The sequence below is a fragment of the Balaenoptera musculus genome, chromosome 9, assembly GCF_009873245.2.
Source record: "Balaenoptera musculus isolate JJ_BM4_2016_0621 chromosome 9, mBalMus1.pri.v3, whole genome shotgun sequence".
Classification (NCBI taxonomy): domain Eukaryota; kingdom Metazoa; phylum Chordata; class Mammalia; order Artiodactyla; family Balaenopteridae; genus Balaenoptera; species Balaenoptera musculus.
The window spans coordinates 45032873-45047155 of NC_045793.1; the positions used below are offsets into that span (position 1 = coordinate 45032873).

Sequence of the window (14283 nt, forward strand, 5' to 3'; positions counted from 1 at the left end):
ATTACAGGTGACACTCTAGTGAACTGAACAGCTGCTGCCAAATGAACAGGAAGGAGGAATGCCAAACCATACATAAGATAGCTTTTTCTAAGGGCACTGGATAATTTAAAGTAAGAGAATGATAGGTTTAAATCTCAAAATTCTCATCTCAAGGTAAAGAATAAAACTCAGGGTCTTTGGGAGTCTGCAGAATTTCTTACCTCTTTTAGCAGGGGGCTTAACCCCTAAGAATCTAGTTCAGGGATTAACTCTATAGGTTTTAAATTGCAGTAACAAATGAGTTCACAGTCTCTCCAGGTTTCTTGCATAAAAGTAAAGACATTGATCACAAAGAATGGGACTCAACTTCAACAAAGCCCTATCCTCAGGGGTAAGAGGAAACCAGGATGGCCAAGTCCAAGTGGTGACAATTTAACCCCTAGAATTAAAATGTGTATGTATGATTATTAAAATAGACAGCGCTACTATTATAGTAACCAGATCTCAGGTAACAGTCTAACTATCACAGATTACAAGCTATAATTAATTAATATGGGATCCCCAGGAACGGAACAAACAGGCAACTCATTAAGGCCCTTTTTCCCAGTGATTGATTTCTTTTTATTATTGAGTAGTATTTAATTGTAACAATGTACTATAGTGTGTTTATCAAATTAAGGCCTTTTCTGAAGTCTATAACCAAAAGTAGTCCAGGTCTATGGAAAAGAGGACTAACTCAAGCCGCCATATTAGACAGTCATGGCATAGCACTGATCCCCATACTTAAGTCAATTTATAGACTCAGAGTCACTTGAACAAAGACAAGGTTATGTATAGACTGCTGTAACACCACACATGCCTAATGTGAAGTTTCCTCAGATTCTTCCCTATTGGACCAGTAGTCATTTATCCAAGTGTACTGAGGAAAGGTATATACCCAACCTTTATGAGAACACTTGAATATTGGCTCTAAATTACTGCTAATTCTGGAAGCCCAGGAAGATACTGTTGTTGCCAATTATGGAGATCCCATGATAAATGAACTTCCTAATTTAGTTCACCCAGTGGGAAAGCAAAGCCAACCTATGATTTCTCACCCAGCATCTGAGAGCTTAAAGGAAATGTATTTCCGTAGAAAACGGTAGAGTATCCACTTGGTTCTCTAACATGCAGAGCGAGGGATATTATATCGAAAGGACTATATGGAAGCCAGTGGAACTCCATCTCTCCAACAGGGAGAAAATCAAAATCAATACCACTCCTAAGCCTGATTTGGGGTGGTTTCCAAAATTTAATTCCAAAACACTTAACTCTGTAATATGTGATAATTCCTATCAAAGCCCTGTTTAATAACCAGATTTGCTGATATCAAAGTCTAATTAATGGGTCTTATAGAGTTAGAGTTGATCAGTATAACTTAAATGGTAACTCTAAATTCTTCTGTTATTCCACAAATTATTTTTTCTTGGAGCCAACTAATACATCCCATCTGCTTGAGTACAGTTCTAAATCTTAGTAATGCATTTTCTCCTTTCCAATACACAGAGACCAACAGAAATGATTTGCTTTCACCTGACAGAAGCAGGAGTATATCTTTACATGTACGACCACAATCCAATCTGCAGGAACCAGGACTACCTCACCATCTCATAAAGGCTGAAAGGGGGTGAAAGAAATATGAGTGAAACCCAGGGATCCCCATGGGCCCTTCCTGTACTGTCTGTATCAGTAGTAAATGGAATTACTATAACCCTCTTTAGGCAAGCGTCAGTGTTCTAGATCCCCCAGGAATGAAGAGGCCTAGAACACAGCCGGGTGACCAGTTGCAAAACAAAAGGATGTAGCTCCCAACATGACTTCTTCAAGTTGCCATACAGTTTTTCCTGCTCCTTCATCTTAACTTTTAAGTTTTTCCTTCTCTTCTTCTTTTCCTCAACTATTATATATTAGGTTGTGAACACGGATTGTATGTACCAATTATTCTAGAGGAAGCAGCATATTGGAACATGATCATGACCAAATGACAAACGAAAGGTAATACACCCAGGGATCCTAGATTTGAAGAGCCAGAGCTCCCTGAAAGAGCCTCTGAAGCAGCAGGTGCACGCAGTTATCTCCCGTGGCGGATGGGTAAGAGTATGTGTATGTGCAGTTGTACAAGGGACAGTTGCCCCATGTAAGGTATAAATGCTGAGAAGCTAAAAGATAAATATAAGAACTATTTTTTAGTCTGCCTTATATAATGTGTTTTTAACTCTGATTCTTGTAATAAACACTCCCTCCAGGTTATATGTTAGCATGTAATCTAAGCTGAACCATTCAGATTCTCTCAAGATTAACGAGGAATCCTTCTTCTATGAATCAAGTCAGCTTCACCTAAAGCAATTTCAAGATGCCTAATACTATCCTTTCACTCTCTGATCACCTCAGAGAAAGTAGGGATCAACTGGCATTATTGTCTCAACTTCCCAAACTGACCTGCAAACTTCTCTTCATCTATGTCCATTCTTACCTTCTTGCCTTCTATCACAGTGAAAAAAATTCTCAGACCTGTTTAAAGTTAACCCTTCCATCTGCATACTTGATCCCACCTCCAACTGTCTTCTCTGGATCCCTGCTTTATCAATTATATCCTCTATGCTACACACTGAATTTTTCCCATTTCTCTTTATCCTACATTGTCCCCAGTCATCATTCTCCCTTCTTCCCTTCACAGCTGTTTCTTTAAAGGGCCATAAACACTCAGGTTTCCCCACTTCTAACTCTTTCACTCTCTGCAAATCTAGATTTTGTTACCATTATGCCCATTCATCCACCCTCACCAAGGATACTAACAAACCACTTGCCGCAAAACAATATGGAAATTTAAAAATCAGTCTTCACGTCACTAAATCTTGCCTCCCAGGTATCAGCCCAACTGGTTCTCCTGCCTCTCTGCCTGCCCTTCTCAGAATCTATTACTGACTACCTGTCCCAAAGCTTCTCCCTTAATGCTCATATTCTCCAGGTTATGGTCCTAAAGTTCCTTCCCTCTTGTTCCATCTTCTCTCTCGGTGCATTTGCACCCATTCCCAGGGCTTCAAATACAACCAGCGTACTGCTCACTCCCAAATCTCTACCTCGATTCTGCCTACCAGACACTTCTGTTTCAAACAGAGCATTTCCGAAACTGCTCTCACTAAACTTCCACTCCATAAGATCAACAGTAATAATTCTTAAACTTTAGTGTGCCACCATTCAACTTTGGAGCTTGTCAAAATGCAGATACCTAAGCCCCCATCCAATCCATCTACCCCCCAGAGAATATGATCTTAGAAGATCTTGTACATCTGGGATAGAAAATCTTCATATATAATAATTACCCCAGAATATTATGATGTAGGTGGTCCAGGCTTTGAGAAATAATGATCAGTGGTTTTTTTCTATGTGGAACACACATACACACAGAATGATTTTTGTATAGCATGTTTGGGAAAACAGAGGAAGCTGCTCACAGCTGGAAGTAAATAGGGGGGATGAAACATCTCAGCATATTGGTAACCCACTGGTGGCACCCCAGTGAGGAGCTCTAATAGAAATGATGAGTGAACACTATGTTATTCAGATAATCAGTAAGTATAGTTTCCAATCAAGTTAAGCTTTAAATAGTTTGGGCAGAGGTGGGTTTGAAACTGTTTCTCTCTGGCAGGTATTTTTGTGGTATGACTCCTCTATGCTACCAAATTATAGAGGAATCATAAATTTTAACAAACAGTTGGGCAGGAGGCAGGGTTGCTAATCTTTGAAGAACAGCTCAGGACACCTTATGAATAGAAGACCTTCGCCTCTCCTATCAGTAGGAGGGCAGGGCCCAGATTTTCCTTAGAAACAATTTAGTAGGTGCTCAGAACAGTTTAGTGCCTCCCACTCTTCTTTGCCAATATAATTTTCTCCTTTCACTTTATCCCCCAAATTCTACTGTTTTCATTATAGGCAAGAGAAATAGAATAAAGAAAAATGTAAGGGGACAATGTTTATATACAATGAACAAAAGAAAAATTATTATAATAAGTTTTCTTTTTAAGAGGCCAGTGACTATCTGAATTACAAAAAAAAAAAGCTCATGACTATAAATCACTCAAACCAAATATAAATTTCAAGTAGCAATAATATAGAACTAAAATGTTTTAAAGACCACTTATATGAAGATGCAAAGAGGAGCAAATAATATAAGAATAAAATAGAATATTGTTTCTAGTTTCAAAATATAAAAATGAAATCAATGATTTAACAATTGTTTTCTACAAACAAATAGAGCTAACATAATTTCTCCATTCTGGTAAATGGCTTTCAGATTCTATTTTAAAAGAATATAATTTTTCTTGCAGCTTCTACAAAAGAAAAATTTTCAAAATTCAAAATATTTTACCAGCTCTACCCTACGAAACCTGATTTTGCAACAAATAAAAACAAATTAAATGATGCTTTATAATATTTTTCTGAGTTCCAGTAAATAATATGACAGAATCAACACAAACCAAAAAAACACAAACAACAAAACATAAGTAATAACTACATTTATCAGCCTGCTACTTAAATATTACTTATAAGGAAAACTACCTTAAAAACTAGGGCATAGTCATGACAGTTCACCTAAGTTCTATAAAGTACACATTAAAAAAAAGAAGTCATTTTTATTCCATCCCTATAAAATGCTTTGCTCCAAGATGCTTGGTCATAAGTTGTTTACCTTGTCCATTTCCAGTATTGTCAACATCAGCCAAACACAAACAGCCTTGATCAAATTCTTCTTTTTCTCCCAGAACAGTAGACCACCAATCACGGGCTTTAAATAAAGACATTTTCGCTCACTCTAAAAAAGAAAGCATTTATTTATAATAAAAATCCACTTCACAAAAAAAGTCCACTTCACACCATGATTTATGAATTAATTAACTCTTTTTTGTTGTTGTTGTTCTGAATTAATTAACTCTTAAGGCATACATAGCAAACTAAAGTTAGACAACTTTGAGAAAAAACATTGTATTCAACTCTAATTTTTTGTATTTTGTGGACATACGTGAAACCACAAATCCAAGTGAGTGGAAACATTAATCAGATATTTTGCAATGCCATCGAAAAGTCAAGCTGAGAAATTATACATTTATGTTGGGTCAATTCTCTATTCTGGGACATTTAGTAGACAACTGTACAAAGTAACAAACATATTCTTCGGAGGATCAAGATTCAAATTCTACCAGAACTAGTTAGCACATAATTCCTAGGCATAACACCTAATTTCCCTTCAGTTTGGTCATTAAAAAGACTGCAGCATCTGCTTTCACAATGAGTTGCTGAGAAGAGCAAATGAGATCAAATGCATCAAATGACTAACACTGGAAGGGGTACATTACAGGTACTCAAAAAGCATTCACTCCATTTCCCCTTTCTAATTGTAGAAAGGAAGATGGAAGAGGGAAATTCACACCAAAAACAACCAGGAAAAGTGGGTTGTAAGTCTATTTATACCACTAATTACCTGTGTGTCCTCAGGCAACCCACACAACCTCTCTGTGCTTTGATTCCTCATCTAAAATGAGGATATACCAGCCACACCACTGAGTTACGAATGTGGCGGATGTGAAAGCCCACTGGACTTTTGAATTACAACACAAACATCACATACCCTGGGATTCTATGAAAATTCATTTATCTAACATAAATGAAGATTTCCTTCAAGCTACACTGATTTAAATGTTAGGATACGCAGTCAATGCTCTTTATTCAAAAAAACTCTGTTCTATAAGGTTGCAGCAAACATTGAATTAGCAAATACTGAACCATTGCTCCTAGAGGAAATACAGGGTTAGGGGTCGTGCAAGCCTCTATTTACAACATTTTCATCAACCAATCAATACATAACTTTGTTTTTTGTTTGCTTCTGTTTAAAGATACTTTATTTAATATATTGCTGGTTCATTAACATTGAACTCAGTGGCCAACACTATAACTCATATTTGAAGGAAGCTTATCTACTACATGTATTTTCTCCACAGGGTATGTCACAGCCTTCTTGCACTTAGGAACATTAGGCAGCACTTCAGCATGACTTTGGGGGACAATTTTAAACAGCAATATCACACACACACACACACACACACACACACACACACACACACACACACAAACCCAAACCACAGAGATGTCGAAAACATGGCACTAAATAGACTACGAAAAGGATCCTTGTTTATAGTATGAGAGCTGAAACAAGAAGGCAAGAAGGCAGAGAGTCGCTGTGTGTGACATCAGCTGGGAACACGCATATCAAGTGACTCAAATTGTTTGCAACTCTGCACACAACCACGAATGACCCCAAAAGCAAAGTGCTATTTATTTATTTATTTGTTTTTTACTTAAGCATAGTTGATGTACAATATTATATGCCACAGGTGTACAATATAGTGATTCACAATTTTAAAGGTTATACCCCATTTATAGTTATTATAAAATATTGCTATATTCCCTGTGCTGTAAATATATCCTTGTAGCTTATTTTATACATAATAGTTTGTGCTTTTGAATCCCCTACCCCTATATTGCCCCTCTGCCTTCTATATTGCCCCTCTGCCTTCTGGTATCCACCAGTTTGTTCTCTATATCTGTAAGTCTGCTTCATTTTTGTTGTATTCACTAGTTTGTTGTATTTTTCAGATTCCACATATAAGTGATATCATACAGTATTTGTCTTTCTCTGTCTAACTTATTTCATCTAGCATAATATCATCCAAGTCCATCCATGTTGCTGCAAATGGCAAAATTTCATTCTTTTTTATGGCTGAGTAGTATTCTACTGTATATATATACCGCATCTTCTTTATCTATTCATCTGTTGATGGATATTTAGGTGGCTTCCATATCTTGACAATTGTAAATAATGCTGCTATGAACTTTGGGGTGCATGTATTTTTTTGAATTAGCTACAACTCAGCAATTTTTTAAAATGAAGCAACAACAACTTGGGTGGATCACAAAGGCATTATGCTGAGTTAAAAAAACAGGTTACCAATCCCAAAAGGTTACATTTTTTTTCCTTACTTCATTATTTTTTATTGAAGTACAGTTGAGCTCCAATATATATGAGTTTCAGGTGTATTTTTTATTGAAGTACAGTTGAGCTCCAATATATATGAGTTTCAGGTGTATAGCATAGTGATTAAGTATTTTAACTCCATTATGTTAACTCCATTAAAAGTTATTACAAGATAATGACTATAATTCCCTGTGCTATATAACTTATCCCTGTTGCTTATCTAGGTTTTTTTTAAATTTTCATTGGAGTATAGTTGATTTACAAAAAGGCTGCATTTTAAATAATTCCATTTCTATAACATTTCCAAAATTACAAAATTAAACTGATGGAGAACAGATCAGTAGTTACCACGGTTAAGAGAGGCTGTGACTTTAAAGGAATTTCTTTGAGGTAATGAAAAAGTTCTGTAACCTGACTTTGGTGGTGGTTTCACGGGATAAATTTTATTTCTTAGAACTATATTTCTCCCCCCAAAATAGCGTATGTAATATAAAACCTGGGAGATCAAAATAAGATCTATAGTTTAGTTATAGTATTGTACTAATGTCAATTTAATGGTTTTGATAATTGTACTTTATCATTGGGAAACCACTACTTGTGCAACTTCTATGTGAACATAAATCATGTCAAAGTGACAAGTTTAAAGAAACAAACAACAGGGGGAAAAAAGAAAGAAAACTCCATCTAAGGCCCTCTCTTTACGCTAAAAAGGAAAGTAGTCAGGTAAAGGCAAGGTGTTGATGAAAGTGAAGGAAAAATACATAGCAGGTAAATAAACTTATCATGAGTTTTAACATGTGGGAGAGTTTCTGAAAAACATCTGCATCAGCTGTTATTAATAAGGGCACTATGTAACCATACAAATTGCCAGATGACTTCAAAACTTCAAATCTCACAGCAAGTATTCAAAAATGTAATAAACACTCCTATTATACTTTTACTGGATTTTTTTAATTTGAGAGGGAAGTAACAGTACTTAATAAATACCATATATTCTCATTATGTACTCGAGATACATTGGAAAATTATAATACGCCATACCCTTGGACTGCCGCAATGAAGACACGTCATTCTCTTGCAGCACAGGGCAGAATGCTACCCAAATTCAATACCATTCAATGATTCACTAGGAGGACTCACAGCACTACAGTCATCATATAGTCATCATCATGGCTATGATTACTCAAAAGGATAAAAAGCATAATCAGGAAAGGGAAAAAGTGCATGTATCTGTAGTTTGAATATAAACACACATGACTGCATCAGATGAAAATAGCTATTATGTGAAAATGGCCTTAAAAACCTTTGTTACTGAACAAATTTTTTCAGCTTGCTAGTATAATGGAGGGAAAAAAACTCCAATATGAAAAACTAACTCTCCAACATGGTGTGTAAATGGAACTGTTCTACATCAAGCACTAATTTCTCATGGACTTCTATCATAAAATTTAGTATCTATTCCTAGTAACAAAATACCTCTGGCAACATTTATTTCCTTCCTGTTTCTCCTGCTCTATCAATTTCTCCTTAGTCACCTACCACTTCATTAGCTTCTGAAAGCCCTCCTTTCCTAGATTGTTTAGCTCCTTGCTACCCAAAGTGTAGTCCCTGGACCAGCAGGTCAGCATCACCCAAGAGCTTGTGAGAAATGCAGAATCTCAACCCCACCCCAAACAAGATCCCCAAGTGATTCACACGCACCTTAAAATTTGAAAAGCACTAGTTGCACGGATACCTGATAGTCTAAGTGGATGTTTTCTTATAGCAATGCTCTACTTCTCTTCCTTTTTCCTGTGACCTCTGTCACCAGTTAGTTACCTTTCCAAAGTTTGAAAAAAAGACTCACTTTTAAAATCAAGAGCTTCAACAGCTAGAAGGTACCCATCAATCAGCTGGTCTTCTCATTCTGTAGATTATAATGACTCCCCTAAATCACACAGCTAATGGCAGAAACTTGCTTCTGCATACCCTGTCCCTACTCTAGACCCTTGTATTATTAGGCTGTCACTGCCTGCAATTTAATATCCAAAACACTGAAAAAGCATGGGTCAGTAGAGGGATTTTTTTTTGTTTCTCTTTGTTTTAATTTTTAAAAGGTTGGGGGAGAGGGTGCTAATTTCAAACCTAGGTCCAACAAATGGTTCTTCCTCACAAGACCACAGCTGCTTCATTTCAGATCAACTTACTTTCATACCAGGGCAAAACATAAGTTAATACATAGCAGAACTGCATAAATTCCATTATGCCAAAATTCTGCATACTGGTTCTCCCATGACCCAGGTGTTAACATTTACCATGGTGGACAATAAATTATTGAATAAGGTCTTACATCTTTGAAAAATTAGTGAACGATAGGAAAACCAACAATTTGGGCTGATGGTCAGTAGCATGTTTCCCAGTGCCTCTCTCTCCAATTTCAAAGGCAGAAGCAGAGGAAGGCGCACTGCCCACTCCCAAGAAATTAAGAAACCACAAACCCTCATTTGTGCAATTTGTACATCATTAATTTCCTTTTCTAAAAATTGGCGTATTTTTAAATGACAGCGTAGGCTGCAAGGCAAAAGGTTTCAAAGGGGAGTTCTTTTCCACTTTGGCTTCAAAGACGGATTTGATAGCAAGTCTGAACAACTTAAGGTTGCTGGATATCCCTGTTTATCCAAAAAAAAAAAAAAAGCTTAATCCTTTGGCTCAATCCTTTGGCTTGAACAAATAAAACACACCTACAAAAAATTTCTCTTTGCACACAGCAGTTGTGTTCCTAATAAGCTTATATATAATCACTTTTATACTTGCTCTTAAATATAAGTCTTACAGACACTGGAGCACCTTGATATCTAATGGAACTCTGACGAAATCTTTTGATAATATAGGTATTTCTCCCATAACCATATGCTAAGCAATTTAAGGTTTCAGAGAATTCCACTTTTCAGTGTGACATGTGAGAAGCTCCACTGGCCCACTTCCCAGTGAAACTGAAAATTATTTTTTAAAAATAATAATTTATTTTAAAAAAAAAAACCATTTCAAGTCTCTGGAAATTGTCCTAAGAGTATACAACAAATAAAGAAACATTAAAAATCTAAAATTCAGTAAGAACAGTAAGAGTCTGTAGTATTTAAACTAAGACTCACTCCTCTCCATACTCCTAGCTCAGCAAGATGGAAACTGCACTCCAGAGTGGTACATCCAAGAACCCTCTCCCCACAGCTCCCAATCAGAGAACTATTTTCCCAGGAAGGGCAGGACATCAGCATTATTTGTCCTGCTCCCAGCTATCTGTTGCTGACTACGGAAGAAACTGAAAATCTAAATAAACCTATAACAAGGAAAGAGATTGAATTAGTAATCAAAAAACTATCCACACACACAAAAAAAGACTAGGCTCAGAAAAAAAGAAAAAAAGAAAAGACTAGGCTCAGATGATAAATTCTACCAAATATTTTTTTTTTAATTAACATCAATTCTTCACTAACCTCTCCAAAAAATAAAAGAGGAGGGATCACTTCCCAACTCATTCTATGAAGCTAGTGTACATTGATACCAAAATTAGACAAATACAAGAAAAGAAAACTACAGACCAATATCTCTTACAAATATGTATGTAAAAATCCTCAACACAACACTAGCAAAGTGAATCAAGCAATATATTAAAGGAATTATACACCATGGCCAAGTGCAGTTTACCCAAGGAATACAATGTTAGTTTAACACCCAAAATTTATTAAGGAAATATACCAAAGCAATAAAATAAAAATCAAAAACCACCTAATCATGTCAACAGAGTCAGAAAAAGCATTTGACAAAATCCAAAACTCTTCCACTGTAAAAACACTTTATGGAAGAAATGTTCACATATTGAGGTATGGGGAAGTCATTCTGGCTTATATATGATTTAACGTAAACTTTATGCTAACTAGAACAGCTTGTCTCACGGCCTGTCAAACATGCATTGTACATCTGCTCAAACATGCATTGTACACCTGCTTTAACCATTAAAGAAAAGAGTGCATTTAAAAATCAAAATGTAGGGACTTCCCTGGTGGCGCAGTGGTTGAGAATCCACCTGCCAATGCACAGGACACGGGTTCGATCCCTGGGCCGGGAAGATCCCACATGCCGCGGAACAACTAAGCCTCTGCGCCACAACTACTGAGCCTGCGCTCTAGAGCCCACGTGCCACAACTGCTGAAGCCCGTGCGCCTAGAGCCTGTCCTCCACAACAAGAGAAGCCACCACAATGAGAAACCCGCGCACCGCAACAAACAGTAGCCCCCACTCACCACAACTACAGAAAGCCTGTGTGCACCAACGAAGACCCAACGCAGCCAAAAAATAAATAAATAATTTTTTTTTAAATGGCATGTTTAGTAAAAAAAGTGAGATGCTAAAAAAAACAACAAAAAACAAACAAACAGAAAAACTCCAGGAAACTGGAGTCGATTGCAGGAATTGATTGGGGAAGGAAGATGCTAATAATATCACCTCAGCTCATCGAAACTGCTGTGGTCTGCAAGGTAAAGGGAGGAGAAGCAATAATCCTATTGCAAGAAGGAATTAGGGGGTATTAGTACATGCATCCTACTTCAGTCATAGGATGGGAACTGCTTTGACCATTTGCTCACAAGACCTGTTGAAGTGTCACAGGAGGAAAATGCTTGTGCACCACGTGACATTCCTGAATAGAATCTCTAAAAATTCTTATCACCCTTTCTCAAAAATGTTCACAGGATCACACACACACATTGTTCTGGCAGTTTCGTTTTGTTTTGTTTTGAATGCAAGCATCCTTCATAAGAAACCTATCACCCTATATCCCCCAAACCATTATACGGCATCAGAGAATCAATCTGACTAAAAAATAAAACACAGAAAGGGCACTCATGCACCCGCTGTTTAATTCTAGACATAATTTCTTACCTGATGCCGAGTCAGGTGGGTCCTGCCCCACCTTTCTTCGAACTCTCCTTCCACCGATTTCTCTTTAAGAACGTCTGCCAGGATTCCAGGGCTGGAACGACGAGCAAGAACGGACGGTGCAGGAAAAAGCAACCCTTACTTCTCCCTCTCGTTCTCCTGATCCAACTTGTTTCACGTCCCAGGCAAAGACAGCGCCTCACCAGTTGGCACCACCAGCTCCACAGAGCTTGAGCGATCCCACCAAGTAGCTCTCCTGCATCCCCTCTCTGTCACGCTGAGACAAGCAGGAAAAACGGCATCAATCCCGTGGCAGATATCAGGCAGGAAAGAACAGCGGTAAGACCTGCTGCTCACAAAGAGGAGGAAATAATGAAGGAGGCAGTGAGTGGGATGTAGCATAAAAAGGACAGCAGCGGCGGAAGGGACACCTACTCAAGCCTAACTCCAAGCCATCTCCGCCCTGTTGTCATAGCACTTTACAACGAACGCTACTGCGCAAGTCAGATAGCTGAGCCCCGATGCCTTCTGGGGGTTGTAGTCCTGAGTGTCAGGAGAGAGGAAGGCGGAGGATTTTTTTCTGAGTGATGTTTGGAATCAGATTTCTACTGGGCGGAGCTAGAATGAACTACTGCCCGGTCCTCATTAGCAGAGAGAGAGAGAATTAATTCGACTCCCCTTTTCTGTCCTTGGACAGTTCCTTAGACGCGAGCTCTGAGGAAGACCCGCCTCCCGACCCCGGCGGGGACGCAAGCCACGCCCCTCCCACGCCTTTCTCCGTTCTCGCCGCTCGTGGGTGGGGCTTTCCTCGGAGGCGGGGCGCGGGCGGCGCGGGGCGGGGCGTCTGTGTTGGTCTCTGGGGCGGAGCATCCGAGGCCCGAGCCACCCAGCCACCTCTTCTCCTGACCGGGAGGCGCAGGAGGCCCCGTCCATGGACCAAGCGGCCATGGCGAGGGTGAGCGCGGTAGCAAGCGCTAGCGTGTGCGCCCTGGTGGCTGGGGTGCTGCTGGCCCAGTACATTGTTACCTTGAAGAGGAAGGAATATGTACTGTGCGTGGGACACCCGGAACGTGCTGTTCTATAACAACAGCGCTGGAAAAACACTACCTGATTGCTTTCCCTTGGTTTTCTTCTTGATTCTGTAGATCAACTTCTTTCTGCAACACAATTACATTGTTTGTAAATCACAGCTTCCAAAGACTATATCCTCCTTCTTAACTGGATTTGGATGTCTTATAAGATACCATACAGGTCATTTATTGGCCCAGGTAACTTCCATCGTTATCGAGCGCAAGTTTGTGTGCCCGACACACAGTGAGGCCAAACAAACCCAAATGTTGGAGCTTGGAGCAGAGAAAGGTTTATTGCAGGGCCGTGCCAGGAGAACTGGTTGCTCATGCTCAAAAAAAAGAAAAAAAAAAAACAACCCTGAACTCTCCGAAGGGTTTCACCAAAGCATTTTTAAAGGCAAGGTGAGGGAGGGGCTTCCCAGGGTATGTGATCAGCTACTGCACAACTCTCTGATTGGTTGATGTTGAGGTAACTGGGTGGTTAATTTAACATTATCAATCCTTAGGTGCCAGAAGGTCTGGGGGCTGGGGCTCATGATCATCAAGTAGTTAATTTCTTCCACTTGTGGTGGTTTTTACCAAATGAAAAACTCAGGAAATATGCATGAGATACTATTATCTGGGTACTTCAAACAGGAACTATAGCAGAGTATATGGGGGAGGGGTCTACCCGGAAGGCCCCCATAGGGTCCTGATCTGTTACACATGAATGGCTGAATCATACATTCATGCAACAATTTTAATTGGCTTCATTCTTAGAGGAAGAGGTCATTTCCAAGTTCCAGAACATGTATCAGCATAATTTCACATGTCTGTGCATAGCTTCTGTGTGTTTGTGTTTTCTTGAATAAATTTGAAAGAGCTCTTCACTTTGGGGTATTAACAACTGAATATTTTGGCAAGCATTTCCCTTATGCACTTATTTTTAATTCCTCTGCAGCTTCTTCCATTATTTCAAGGCTGAAAAAATTATATATCAGATACAGTTTCAAAGCACAACCTAGTTAAGCACCTTACACTTTTGCATCCTGGCTCCATGACCTACGAGTTCTGTTTCCTTGGGCATGTCAGTTAACTCTCTGGGCCTCCTTATCTGTAAAATAAGGATAATACACATGGGTATTACGTACAGCACTTATTACGATTTTAAAAATTAAATCAGGGCTTCCCTGGTGGTGCAGTGGTTGAGAATCTGCCTGCCAGTGCAGGGGACACGGGTTCGAGCCCTGGTCTAGGAAGATCCCACACGCC

At 38.9% G+C, this 14283-nt stretch overlaps 1 protein-coding gene across 11 annotated transcripts in view; it reads right to left on the minus strand.

Moving 5' to 3' along the window:
- The window catches only part of BBS9 (Bardet-Biedl syndrome 9), a 461337-nt gene that overhangs the window by 445809 nt on the left and 1245 nt on the right, over window positions 1–14283 (minus strand). For 5 of the 11 annotated variants that reach the window (XM_036863487.1, XM_036863488.1, XM_036863486.1 and 2 more), the window contains exons 2-5: window positions 14050–14125; window positions 13070–13119; window positions 11966–12311; window positions 4709–4831 (exon numbers count right to left, since the gene is read on the minus strand). In XM_036863487.1, coding sequence (XP_036719382.1) covers window positions 4709–4820 — 112 coding nt within the window. In that variant the 5' untranslated portion in view covers window positions 4821–4831; window positions 11966–12311; window positions 13070–13119; window positions 14050–14125. Of the gene's footprint in view, window positions 1–4708; window positions 4832–11965; window positions 12312–13011; window positions 13120–14044; window positions 14126–14283 lie in introns of all 11 variants that reach the window. The other 6 variants (XM_036863483.1, XM_036863480.1, XM_036863485.1 and 3 more) reach the window with 6 other exon arrangements.